General features: G+C 41.0%; 1 protein-coding gene across 4 annotated transcripts in view; it reads left to right on the forward strand.

Annotated features, from left to right (window-relative positions):
* The first annotated feature begins 1,407 nt into the window (after window positions 1-1,407).
* LOC139461037 (intermembrane lipid transfer protein VPS13A-like) overlaps window positions 1,408-14,185 on the forward strand; it is a 142,129-nt gene continuing 129,351 nt past the window's right edge. For all 4 annotated transcript variants that reach the window (XM_071242534.1, XM_071242536.1, XM_071242537.1 and 1 more), the window contains exon 1: window positions 1,408-1,630. In XM_071242534.1, the coding sequence (XP_071098635.1) occupies window positions 1,531-1,630 (100 nt within the window). In that variant the 5' untranslated portion in view covers window positions 1,408-1,530. The remainder of the gene's footprint in view (window positions 1,631-14,185) is intronic.

Genomic DNA, 14,185 nt, shown 5'->3' on the forward strand with positions numbered 1-14,185 from the left:
TGGAATAAGGTGCTATTTATGAAATAAGAGAGTTAGGTGTTTATAGCGGATTAAGTAGATCAACAGTGGAATCTGTATCTCAACCGTGTTAACGATAGAAACGCGTGCAGGGATAGTTATTTTTCAAATAGCTTCTCTATTGTATATTTGTGTTTCTCTATAATTATAGTGTGCCTATAAATACTGTAAACTATATGGATCAAACCTAGGCGACACCGTTCAGTAATCTTTAGGTGTACGGGTCTGTCGACCACGGCAAAAAAGAAAATGACATCCCTGTTTCTACATATCAAAATAAGAAAAGTTTTATTTCAACCCCTCCGCTGCTGGGGGTGACAAGAAGAAATCTTAAAATAGTTTGCGGGTTGTAAAACGAATTCGATTGAGCCTAAACAACATTCTGAAAATAACCTGCAAGCCTAAGAAGCGTTTCTTTCTTCTATCGTGTATTAAACTTATCACATCTATAAGGCATGCACATTATAGGTTTTTCGTTTTATTAGAGGTCAATAAACCTAGACGCATTTCACTAAATGGCGTTAATGAATTAAACTTTCCGTGTAATCATAACAACTACACATGCACGCGCATAATTGCTTGGGGATTCAATTGAAGTCTGCTCACTGACACGGTAATCACACTGGTTTCAAATTGCGTAAAGACTGATTGAAATCTATTAAAAGATAATGTAATTGTTCTCTTTTACAGAGTGCAACGCATTCAGAAACAAATCTATATATTTTGATTGTTGAGGCTGACTGTGGGTTGCTGCGGGTGCTCCCGAAAAGGAAGGACTCGTTCATGCATATCTTATAGTAGTAGGGTTTTATGTGAATAGGTATAAACATAATCTATAAATGATTTTATTTAAATATGCTATAAAAATGACTATTAATAACATAGTAAAAATAAATAAACTATGCGGTCATAAAGCTGAAAATACTAGAGAAACAGTGTGATATTTTTACAAGCCCAGTCAGGTGGGTGCCAGGACCCAATGAATGGTCACCTGGTTGAAACTGTGAAACAAAAACATACCCATTCACATCATAATTAGATCTATATCGCCCATAAAAAGAAATCAATATATGTACACACTTGAATTGTAATAACACGATTACAGATATTGTATGCTTTGATGCGGGAACACCTCGCTGAAACCCAACTTCGGAAAATGTCTGGATGGACTCGGGCTGTAGCCATTTCTACTTATCTACATTACTGACCTTGATCACGTATTACCAAATACTACTTCCGGTGTAAACTGAATTGACCGAAGAATATACGGAAACTGAAACATGATATTTGATAGCGCATCTGCTATAACACGCCGAAACATTTATCCCACACAGCTCCTCGCACTCGGCACTGAAACAGTCACTAGCCATTGGACCGTGAAAACCCGTGACCTCATTAGCATACTGACGAAAACATCATGGCCGATTGAGGCGGCGAAAGGCAGTCCGTCTGGAGTATTATTCCTGGTTTTAATGAAATAGTGGCCGGTTTTAGTCCCTCTGACAACTCAAAATGGTTTTCGAATCTCTTGTTGTGGAACTTATTAACAAGTTCGTTGGAGATTATGTGGAGAATTTGGATGCATCGCAACTCAAGTTGGGCATTTGGGGCGGTAAGTTTTCTACTTTTACGGTGTAAGCGTTTAGGCCTACCGATCATGCCGATGTCTTATGACTTTGCGCGTGATATCGAATCAGTCTGAGCTCAAGTGGAATTTGCGTGGGCTGACGACCCCGTACGACTATATTTGACACATATGGACATATTTATATTTTTAGAGCGGGCGTCGCCGTCGATAATGCACAACTGTTAACTGTAGAAATGCACGCACTGTGAGCCGGCTTCTCTCACGTGTGCGCGCTTGAATGACAGTACTTTCTTCGCATAAGATCACTTCCTGGAATTAAAAGAATAGGCCAAGTTGCTCATATATCTGACACCAGCAGCTAATTCTGGCAACACATGGATCACCGCCGTTATCACGTGCGCGTGTTATATGTGCGTTAATATTTGGTGATGCAAATGAATATATACATTTCATTGTGAGGGACAGCTTTGTTCTGAAGCTGCATCCGTTGCAGATCGATCGATATGGCTGTATCGGTCACGTGACAACGAATGTGTCTATTTATATGGAAATTTGAAGTGGTTGTGACGACTGTGGTCTTGTGTTTTCTGCGCCATTTGCGCTTTTTTATGCATATCACATTTGCCAGTTCATTGAATGACAACAACACATAGACTGCTGTGACTGTAGCTTTTTAAATCCTTTGTAATTCCAGCCCAGGCGAGAGGCTCTTAGCGATGTCCTTTGGGCCTTGGGTATAAGTATGACTAATATTTGAATAATAAGTATACAAAAGTAAGGAAGCAATTCAACTCATGTTTAGGTTTAAACCTCAATGGGTCCTCAGTTAATGTACAGATCCTTGTGTTATGAGTTTTTTAGTATCTAAGAAGTACTTCTCTTTACGTGACTAATAACAATCCCAATTCACTAAAATTTAGTCTTACCTTTGAAAACATTTGTTTCTTGAAACAAATATATCATCAAATGACCATGTCTTTTTAATTTTATAGCGATAATGTCTTGCCGAGCGAGATGAATTGATCAGGCACCATCTTGATATCATGGTTATGATCACATGATTTACAAACATCAGCTGATGCATAATCAGTGCATGCGATTGTTCTTATGCAAAATTGTCATCAGATCAAATTTGATTAAAATGTGCATAGGGAAAAAGTGATTTTTGAGGTGTGTTTTCATTACATGAATATCCTCATGTAGCTTAATTTGCCACATAAATTCTGTCTGTCTCTCAATATGTTTCTGCCCTACAATATCCCATCTTTGATCTCTGAAATTTAATAACAAATGATTCACCTGCCAAAGTAAAAAACATCGACTTGTAAAATAAGTGTACTGTATCGGGATACAAATTGTATCATACTCATAGTAGTGGGAAACATCATATCGAGACTTCAACGTAACGTTACACCTCCACTTAGGATGAGTCCATCGCGCAGTGCACTTAACTTGTTCCTTGCATGCTTGAGTATACGGCACTTCCTGTAATCTACATTTTCTAGATGGGAATACTGTCATATTGTAGAATGACATGCATTCCAGCGTACTGTTTGAAAACGAGCATACATAGTGATGTTATACTCTAATAATCTGCAATGCACAGCATTATCCAGCATGAACTCGTAATCAGGTGAAACAATTCTACATCAGTAATATGTTGCTGTTAGTCATAACCATTGACACATTGATTTTGTTTCTGGATGGCCTCTGCAAGATGCTGCAGGATAGATATTGATTTGGGGCAAGCATGCATGTCACTGTCGTTGATGTGTGCTGCACACTCAACTGTCCAACTGTACTTTGCTCAGTAAGAAATGATTTCATGAATTACATTTTGACTTTGATAAACTCTAGTAGATGGGTTTGTTTCAACAACGCCTAAGTGTGATGTTGATTAATGATCACCAGTGATTGCATATTACTATATGCAAGGGGTCAGTGTATGGTTCTCGGTAGAAAGTGACATGGAGTCGATGGGAGTTCTATGGATCAACTGTGTCACACGAGGTTCTGTGGATCAACTGTGTCACATGTGTTGCTGTGGGTCAACTGTGTCACACATGGTTCTGTGGATCAATTGTGTCACATGTGTTACTGTGGATCAACTGTGTCACATGTGGTGCTGTGGATCAACTGTGTCACATGTGGTTCTGTAGATCAACTGTGTCACACATGTGGTTCTGTAGATCAACTGTGTCACACATGTGGTGCTTTGGATCAATTGTGTCACACATGGTTCTGTGGATCAACTGTGTCACATGTGGTGCTGTGGATCAACTGTGTCACACATGGTTCTGTGGATCAACTGTGTCACACATGGTTCTGTGGATCAAGTGTGTCACATGTGGTGCTGTGGATCAACTGTGTCACACATGGTTCTGTGGATCAACTGTGTCATACGTGGTTCTGTGGATCAACTGTGTCACATGTGGTGCATAGTAGCACTAGCTGGTCTGCTGGAGCAGTGTTCACAGTGCTACATGTGTCACCTGTGTGATGATTTGTCGCCCAGTTATGGCTGAATGGTTGATGAAGCTGGTTCCTATGTGTGTGGAAGGCAGGGATGGCTTGCTGAGTGCAGCAGCTGTTGAATCATTTCCTCCCACCCCCCCTGCGGCTGACTCAGCAGACATGTGACGTTGTGAGCAGCACAGACAGATGGTTGTAGGTTGTGTAGCATTGCCATTGTCATGTACTGCACTTCAAGCCATGCATGACCACTGGACAATGAAACAACTCGCACATACATTTTCCTCATCAGGACAGATCTATTTCTTTCAATGCATTTTTTATCAAATATGTCTTTGATTGGAAAATTTCGTTTCAAACACATCAAAATCTCAGACTTAAAATATTTGAAAAACAATGAATTACTTGGACTTATTCAAACACCTGCTGTAGATAACGTCTCCGAAGAGATGGTATTGGCGTTTCGATGAACATTAAAATATCTGGCAACTTTGTTTTGTGCAATTCTTGTTTGCAGCACACCCACTGCGCGTAGAAGTTAATTTCCATCTTGCCATGGCATTGCTAATGCATAGTTACAGTTTAACAAAGCTGTTCTTATGAGCACCTGATAGTTAAAAAATTATTGTGTGCTGTTCACATTAAAAAATGTGCATGAGTATCATGCTCCAAACAAGCTCAGAAACATCCAGATTGTGCACCGTGCATGTACATGCACGTGAAAGTTGTAGATCACCACCTTAAAGTCGAGGAGATGTCTTCATGAATATGTATTGAACAGTTGAAAGATGCATTATAATAATTGATTTCAGAATAAACATATTTTTTTTAACATTATACTAAGCATTAAGAGAGAGGGAAGGAGAGAATATTTGTAAGTTTTAACATCCGAGTTGTCTCATTCTTATTTTCGTTAACACTGGTGTCATTAGACAAACTGACCCTGGCTATCTGGTTAGTGTCACTTTCTATCCCTCAAACATGCTATGTCATGCTTAAGTCTGAGCTGTCAACTACTGACGGGCACAGTGTCTAGTGATATCACAACAGGTCATAATGATATGTCCATGTCACAGATTGTGTAATCACATCTGTGAGATGGTGGTTCAAGGTTACAAGTTTGTCCATCTTGCAGGTCTGTGCATGTGAGGGGGTTTGACGGTTATCAACATCATAACATCACTTGTAACACCAAAAGCCTTGCCACTGTGGGATTACAACACTGATATTAGTGATAGTAAGAACTGTGTCACCTATGCCAACTGTGGACATGATGTTTTCTGAATGAAAATGATTCGGGTTGGGGGTTTCTTTGAACAGACAAATGGCACAGTTTCAGCACCGGTTGATTCCATGTTTTTATATGTCCTCTATGTATGTTAAGCAAGATAAAGCTGTTTTGTCTACTTCCATTTAGAAGGATGCCCTCATTTTGTACATGTTGTAGTTCATAGTACTTTTCATCATGAACAACATCGTTGTTACACTTTTCAAGGGAGTAGGTGGCCAGAATCAACACTTCTGGGCTGTGGACAATGGTGGAGTTGGAAATGACTTGTTTACTTGTAACATGCCCCCAAAGACATACCAAAGTCTTGCCTGGTAGATTATGTATATGTCTGGCCTGGGGGACACATGGTGCAGTTTATCTACATAATCTGCTACAGTTTATAAATCTTGGACACAGCACTGGAGTTTCCAAAACATCAGCAGCCATCATGAAAACTGAATTTAAAATAATAGGTTTTGGAGGGTAACAATATGTTACTTGTGTCATTTTGTGTCATCACTCCCTTAACAATGCTAAAGGGGGCTCATTCATTAGCTTGCTGTCCCTTAGACATGCCATACACCTGTCTAGTCTAGTCTAATCTTGTCATGTTACATAAACTACTTGTCCGATATGACCAGTATTGCCTGTCCCCGGTGTCCCAACCCCTCCCTTGCCTTTTGTTAGCACAAGTTTGTTACCTACAGTCTACCTTCTAACCTACAGTAGTATTAAAATGTTCTCAACACCTGTTTGAATGGTGAAAGGAAATGTTGCAGGTCTGATTTTCTCCCTGTCTATTTGATTGGGATAACTACTTGTGCTCTATTGGATTACCATGGTTCTAGGGTAACTCAAGAGTACAGTCTCGAAAAAAGCCTTGAAATATAATGTCCCTCTTGAAAAGCCTGGATTTTTAGTATCAACCTTTAAAAGCCTTGAAAATCACCAAAATAGCTTGACAAGCCTTGAATTTGTACAAAATGACATATACTTGTAAGTCAAAGTATTAAAGCACACACAAATATCTAGCGAAGATGTTTGACATGTATAATTTAGATTTATGACGGTGATAGATTTGTGTGCCAAAGACCCTGAAGAATTTATGCCAGACTTAATATACTTTTGTTGTTAGTGAAATATAAATCTTGTTGGAAAATATGGGATAATCATACTGCTTTTAAGGTCTTATTATTCATATATAGTATGCTGATTTAATCAAATATTGACACACTAAGGCTAATAACCCAACAAAAAAGCCTTGAAAATGACAGCAAGCAACCTTGAAAAGCCTTGAATAGGCCTTGAATTTTAGGGTTCCATATCTGCATGCATTTGGAGAGTCTCAATAAAACAATCGAGGGATTATTTCTAATATATTGCGTGAAAAGTGAATTCTGTGTTTCACAGTGTTTTTCTCGTGAACACAGTATCTGTGCTGTGAGGTTTCCCCCACTTCACATCTTCTTACAGTCCTGTATGTTGCATTCTATGAATAGCAAGTCCCAATGTGAGCATGGTGAGGAAACATCATTCACAAGGTGCAGCCAGGGCTGGATGCAGGCAGTACCCTGACAGTTGGTCCCTACCAGCCTCATGCTGGTCGGCAGAGGTGACTTAATGTCAGTCATTATATCAGTCACCACATCAGTATGGTCACTAGGTTGTCTGGTAAAAATTTGATTATTTACAGGCCACCTTCATACAGATGGTATATTGCTGATTCGGCATTAAACAATAAACACGCACATAATCAACAAAGTGGTAGTGGTCATGTGAACTAGGTGGTAGTAGTCAGTGTGTCAGTTTGTCTGATCCACCCTCTATTGTTTCCTGACATCCCTTGTGTGAGGCTGGCCATTGATAATGTTCTTGCAGCTACAGTATGGCTAAGAAGGTGTTTCCACCCTGTACAATCCCTCATTGGGTCACGGCTTGAGTGATCAGCATTCAGTTTTCCTTTTCCTTTTCATATTCATATTATATAGTCACATAAGAATTCTGTTCAAAGATTTGCTTATCTTTAGATTTATTAAAGCAATAGTTTGTTCGTGTTTTTGAATGAATGCACCATTGATGAGCATGTAATCTCATTGAATCCTAGTATAGGGAGGACTATGGGGTATTTGCTCTGCTGGAGTGTTGTCCTTTGTACCAGGTCTCCCCCAGTCACCTGTTTGTAGCCTTACAGGTTTCGTGATGGAATAGTACATGGCTATACAGTTATTTAGTAAGACCATCTGCATATCCCACATTTCAGATAGAGTTTTCCTGCTCAGTGTTGCCAATACTCTGAAAATGTTGATGATTCGACTCCTTCATGTCCATGGCCTTGTTGACAGGAAAGTATCAAGTTTGTATGTGGTCTGACAAAAGGTGTAAAAACAATTCATGATTGGAATGTCATATTCACTGTCTACAGTGTAGAATGGCATGTGTGTGATGGTCATTCTCAGCAGATAGGTGTGATGCCCAGAATTCACCACCAGCCTTGTAGTACAGTATATAGCCTGCAGTGTTTGTACATGGCTCCAGATAAGCTCCATTGCATAATGATGTAAAATACACACCAAACATGTTATATTTCATTTAGCTTGCAGTGTGTATACACCCCGAGACACCTGATACTGGATCTAGCGTGCAGTGTGTATGTGGTTGTACAGCCATGTTGTACTGGCTGTAGTGTGTATGTGGTTGTACAGCCATGGTGTACTGGCTGTAGCGTGCAGTGTGTATGTGGTTGTACAGCCATGGTGTACTGGCTGTAGCCTACAGTGTGTATGTGGTTGTACAGCCTTGGTGTACTGGCTGTAGCCTGCAGTGTGTATGTGGTTGTACAGCCATGTTGTACTGCCTGTAGCCTGCAGTGTGTATGTGATTATACAGCCATGTTGTACTAGCTGTAGCCTGCAGTGTGATGTGGTTGTAAAGCCATGTTTTACTGGCTGTAGCCTGCAGTGTGGATTTGGTTGTACAGCCATGGTGTACTAGCTGTAGCCTGCAGTGTGTATGTGATTATACAGCCATGTTGTACTGCCTGTAGCCTGCAGTGTGTATGTGGTTGTACAGCCATGTTGTACTGCCTGTAGCCTGCAGTGTGTATGTGATTATACAGCCATGTTGTACTGGCTGTAGCCTGCAGTGTGTATGTGGTTGTACAGCCATGTTTTACTGGCTGTAGCCTGCAGTGTGTATGTGGTTGTACACCCATGGTGTACTGGCTGTAGCGTGCAGTGTGTATGTGGTTGTACAGCCATGGTGTACTGCCTGTAGCCTGCAGTGTGTATGTGGTTGTACAGCCATGTTGTACTGGCTGTAGCCTGCAGTGTGTATGTGGTTGTACAGCCATGTTGTACTGCCTGTAGCCTGCAGTGTGTATGTGGTTGTACAGCCATGTGGTACTGGCTGTAGCCTGCAGTGTGTATGTGGTTGTACACCCATGGTGTACTGGCTGTAGCGTGCAGTGTGTATGTGGTTGTGCAGCCATGTTGTACTAGCTGTAGCCTGCAGTGTGTATGTGGTTGTACAGCCATGGTGTACTGGCTGTAGCCTGCAGTGTGTATGTGGTTGTACAGACTTGTACTGACTGTAGCCTGCAGTGTGTATATAGTTGTACAGATGGCTGTAACACCTGGCTTCACAGCAACAGTTGTAAGCTAGTAGTACAGGGAATCAATATACTACTTTGTGCAGTCACACACACATGATGCAGCATGTAATGATTGCACATGCTTAAACAGCCCAATGTTTCTGTTGTGTTTGTTGGTTGTATAACCCACCTGCAGACACAACCAATACGTTGTCAGATGCTGATGGTGGACAAATGCTTCTTAAAAATGTTCAAATTTATTTCATCTCATGTTTCTATGTGTACCTGACTATAGAATAATATTATTACCATGCTAAGGAATTAACATTATCAACATTACCACTTGACATAAACTTAGCATTTCTAGCATTGTGAACTGGTATTGCAGGGGAGGCAATATTCTACCTAAGTGTGGTAATATGTCCCTTTACCACCGACTGCCTCTCTTGTATAACAGATAGACCACACTAAACCTCACCTCACACTTCACCACCAAACTCATTCTGACACAAATAAGTAGGGATTTCATGGACAAGATGTTGTGTCCTTGACTGACTTTGTCTGTTAGTGTTATAAAGATGTTAAAACTGAGTGTGAAAATCTTAAAGAAAATGCAAATGTCGACATATTCCACTGTTTAGCCATGTAAACATGCAAGATAATGATGCTAATCAGCACACACACTGTCAACAATTACTTTCACTGATCATGTTGATAGTTTTGTGTATTTCATGTAGTGCAAAATACTGGAAAAAGGTCCAAACACTGTGTCTATGTTTTAGAAGGTTTAAGGTTTGTGCAATGGTGTCCATCATTTAACTGAGTAGAGAGCAGCAAGCCACTGGACTAGATCTTCATCTGTCTGTCTTGGACTTGCAGGGTTGTGTGTCACCAGCAGTGTGCCGGGGTATACAGTTACACAGGCTTATATCATCAGGACATTCACTCAGTGAATGTTACACTTTCCCAGCAATGTTACCAAGTAATCATATTGCAGCACTGAACAGCCAGTTGCACCCTATACAGAGATCTATATGTGATGGACTACACAATGATCTACCAGACATCTAGAGAGCGACACAATATTCTATAGGACACCTAGCTGCTACACAACGATCTATAGGACACCTAGGGGCTACACAGTGATCTATAGAACTCCTAGGGGCTACACAGTGATCTATAGGACATCTAGCTGCTACACAGTGATCTATAGGACACCTAGCTGCTACACAACGATCTATAGGACACCTAGGGGCTACACAGTGATCTATAGGACACCTAGGGGTTACAGTGATCTACAGGACACCTAGCTGCTACACAACGATCTATAGGACACCTAGGGGCTACACAGTGATCTATAGGACACCTAGGGGCTAAACAGTGATCTATAGTATAGGACACCTAGGGGTTACAGTAGTCTACAGGACACCTAGGAGTTACATAGTGATCTATAGGACACCTAGGGTTACACAGTGATCAGGACACCTAGGGTTACACAGTGATCTACAGGACACCTAGGGTTACATAGTGATTTACAGGACACCTAGGGTTACACAGTGATCTACAGGACACCTAGGGTTACAGTAGTCTACAGGACACCTAGGGTTACATAGTGATTTACAGGACACCTAGGGTTACACAGTGATCTACAGGACACCTAGGGTTACACAGTGATCTATAGGACACCTAGGGGTTACAGTGGTCTACAGGACACCTAGGGTTACATAGTGATTTACAGGACACCTAGGGTTACATAGTGATCTACAGGACACCTAGGGTTACACAGTGATCTACAGGACACCTAGGGTTACATAGTGATCTACAGGACACCTAGGGTTACATAGTGATCTACAGGACACCTAGGGTTACATAGTGATCTACAGGACACCTAGGGTTACACAGTGATCTACAGGACACCTAGGGTTACATAGTGATCTACAGGACACCTAGGGTTACACAGTGATCTACAGGACACCTAGGGTTACACAGTGATCTACAGGACACCCTAGGGGCTACACAACAATCTATAGGACACCTAGGGTTACATAGTGATCTGTAGGACACCTAGGGGTTACAGTGGTCTACAGGACACCTAGGGGTTACACAGTGATCTACAGGACACCTAGGGTTACATAGTGATCTACAGGACACCTAGGGTTACATAGTGATCTACAGGACACCTAGGGTTACACAGTGATCTACAGGACACCTAGGGTTACACAGTGATCTACAGGACACCTAGGGTTACATTGTGATCTACAGGACACCTAGGGTTACATAGTGGTCTAAAGGACACATTCATGGGACAGAAGGGTTCGCCCTGCATCAGTGAGCATCTCATGATTGTTATAATTGTGTGTGTATATATATATATATATATATATATATATATATATATATATATATATATATATATATTCTCTTGAGCATCAGTTTTCTCAGGTACCTCCTTGGTGTGGCCCCATGTGGAATTGTGTGTGGTGCACAGAACAGAGGGTGTGGTGCCTAGTACTGCATGCTCACTGCGAGATACACATGTCAGGGGAAAACCCAAGCTACATCACCTCGCAGGTTTGGCAAACTTAATTTATCGGCAGCAGCTTTTTCAAGTTGTCATGGCAACACCCCAAACGAGCTTGTTTGTCTACAGTGAGAGAGGGGGTTCAGTTCAGCCTGGCTAATGTCAAATATGCAACCTTGACCTTTCGATGGGGTCATTGGAGTTCCCTGTTGAAGGTGTGTGTCGTGTAGCCATGGAAACTGGTACATATGATGTTATGGGCGTAATCAGATGCTTCTGCTCCAGCATGTGTGATGATCAGCAGGTTCACATGCTATATATAACACTCATTAACAGGCTCATTCCACCAAGTGTTATTTCCGTGCATTGTCAGCTCAAAGGCTGATATGTTGGTGTACAGCTCACCAAATATCCTGATACACTGCTTGTAATAGTATAAGTTTCTCATCACAGAGAGCTTGGAATAGCTGACTGACAGGATGGGAGGGGAACATTGCAGAGTAAGAGATTGCTTGAGCAGTGCATCTGTCTAATAAAAGTGTTTCTTTTGTATGGCTTGTTGATTTGTGTTGTTGATGCTTCATTGGCAGTGGAAATAATGTTTGAAAAGGTGCTTAATGTGTGTACAGATGTTGACTTGTGTCACATGGATAGTTACACAACAGTCTCCTTATGTCCTTGTGTCCTTGTGGCAACAACACTTCACACTGACAGTGCAACATCCAGGCAGCCTTGTGGCAACAACACTTCACACTGACAGTGCAACATCCAGGCAGCCTTTTCATAGAAGTCGATTTGTCTGTGAATAAGTGTGCATAGGCAAAAAATATCTGTTCTTGTGAACAGAGTGATGTTCAAATTGAACTAATAAGCATTTCCAAGCTGAAATTCCTCATGTCATTGGAATGCAAACTATTTTCTGCACAAGTCAGACAGGTGAAATTTGTAGGTACATTCTGCACTGCAGTGTGGATGCTGGTGTGATGCTGACTTGACAGTTTGGTCGTACATCCTCGACTAGGTCTGCAAGTCACTAGGCTCTTTTCCAGCATAACTCATTCTACTGTCCCAGGCTGGTCGCTGGCTGTACTCAGTACACGCCTACATTCATCGCATGGTCTCCTCACAATGGTTGGTGTAGTGGGCCAAGTTCCCACTTGTCCTGAGACCTATTGTGAGTTCGTAGGTTATGTGTGTCTGGTGCAGCTATCAACACTCAGTGGTTGAGGTGCTCATGTGATATGGGCTCCACTCGGGTTCCTGTGGGTCTGTCCAACTGCTAGTAGTGGAGGACAGTACAGACGATTTCAAACGAATCATAATCAATGATTTATCACACTCAACGATCATGGGGATCTAAGTTATAATCAAGATAAGATGCTATCACTACTGTAAATGTGATTGTGCAGACAGGAGAGAGTTTTACCCTCTGAACAATCCTGAATAAAATGGTCCAAAGTGATATAGAAGTTGCAATATTTAAGATGCTAGCTTAATGATTTTACATTTGAGATCAGGGATCTTATGTCTTTCTTTCGGTTGATATAATAAGCATGATAAGGGTAGTTCGTCCAGCATAAGCATCTTAAGAAAGCTTGGGGAAGGGTAGATTAGGTAGATAGTCCAACCAGGATCCAGACAACCCATTGACTTAATCAACATGATCAAGGTGACATTCAATCAGTCAGTCAGGGAAATCAGAGCCTCCCTGATTAAAATAGATGCTTGTGACAAACAGAAACAATCCATGCCATCGTGGTACAATGACATGCAATCAGCCAAGTAACAGACTGACCACCTTGTTTTAATTGTTTCTAAGACAAGTGTGAGGTACTGGGTAGCGGCATATGAAAACAGTAGCTAGCATCTGGGCGACACACCTGGCAGGCTCCTACAGAACTCGGCCTTTGATGTTGGGGCTGAGTCAGGACATTAACAGCAGCCATGCACCAGTGAGCATAGTTGACAGGGAATTTGCTCAGCAGGACTATTCTGTGTTTTTCTTTTGTTACACTGTTAGAAGTTAGACAGTTTTATTATGGGTAGAAGTAATAACCTAGCACTGCTGCAGTTTTAATACACTTTGGGAATCAATTTCTAAACATACCCAAATAGTACAAATAATTTGTTAGCAGTGGTGAATCAAAACTTTTCTGTTAATAGTAAACATAAATAGATTGTTTGGTGGTGCTCAAAATAAATAGTTTGTTGGATGCAACTAAGGGAAAAAAATAGATTGTTCGTAAAAATATCCTATAAAAACCCAAATCCCCCAACCTACCCCTGCAAATGAAAAGGATGCTCCCTTACAAGTGAGGATACATCGGGATGTATTCACATCAGTAGCAGCACTCAGTCACAAACAATATACATGGGAACATGAGATTCCGTCTTTTGTGTAGAAGATTGTAGCCTTGACAGCATACATGGAATTATGTTTGTGATTTGATACACCAGGTAACTGGCCTCCTGACATTTTTTACAGGAATGAACAACAAAACTTTATCAGTGCTTGAATCAGTGTGCATGTTGAATATTATCTAACTTGTAATCATTCTGAGTGCATAGTCACAATATTTTTGGGTATTCAGCATATTTCTACTTCCTTGGGTCCAATCTATTGGGTATATTTAAACAAGTGAGTTGACATTCCAAAGTATGTCTACTTAAAACAAATACATGTTTAGCCCCTGATGGTGTTTGGTACAATGATAGTTAGTTTGGAAA

This window comes from Haliotis cracherodii, unplaced genomic scaffold (genome assembly GCF_022045235.1).
Source record: "Haliotis cracherodii isolate W230 unplaced genomic scaffold, xgHalCrac1.p SCAF_14, whole genome shotgun sequence".
NCBI classification, from domain to species: domain Eukaryota; kingdom Metazoa; phylum Mollusca; class Gastropoda; order Lepetellida; family Haliotidae; genus Haliotis; species Haliotis cracherodii.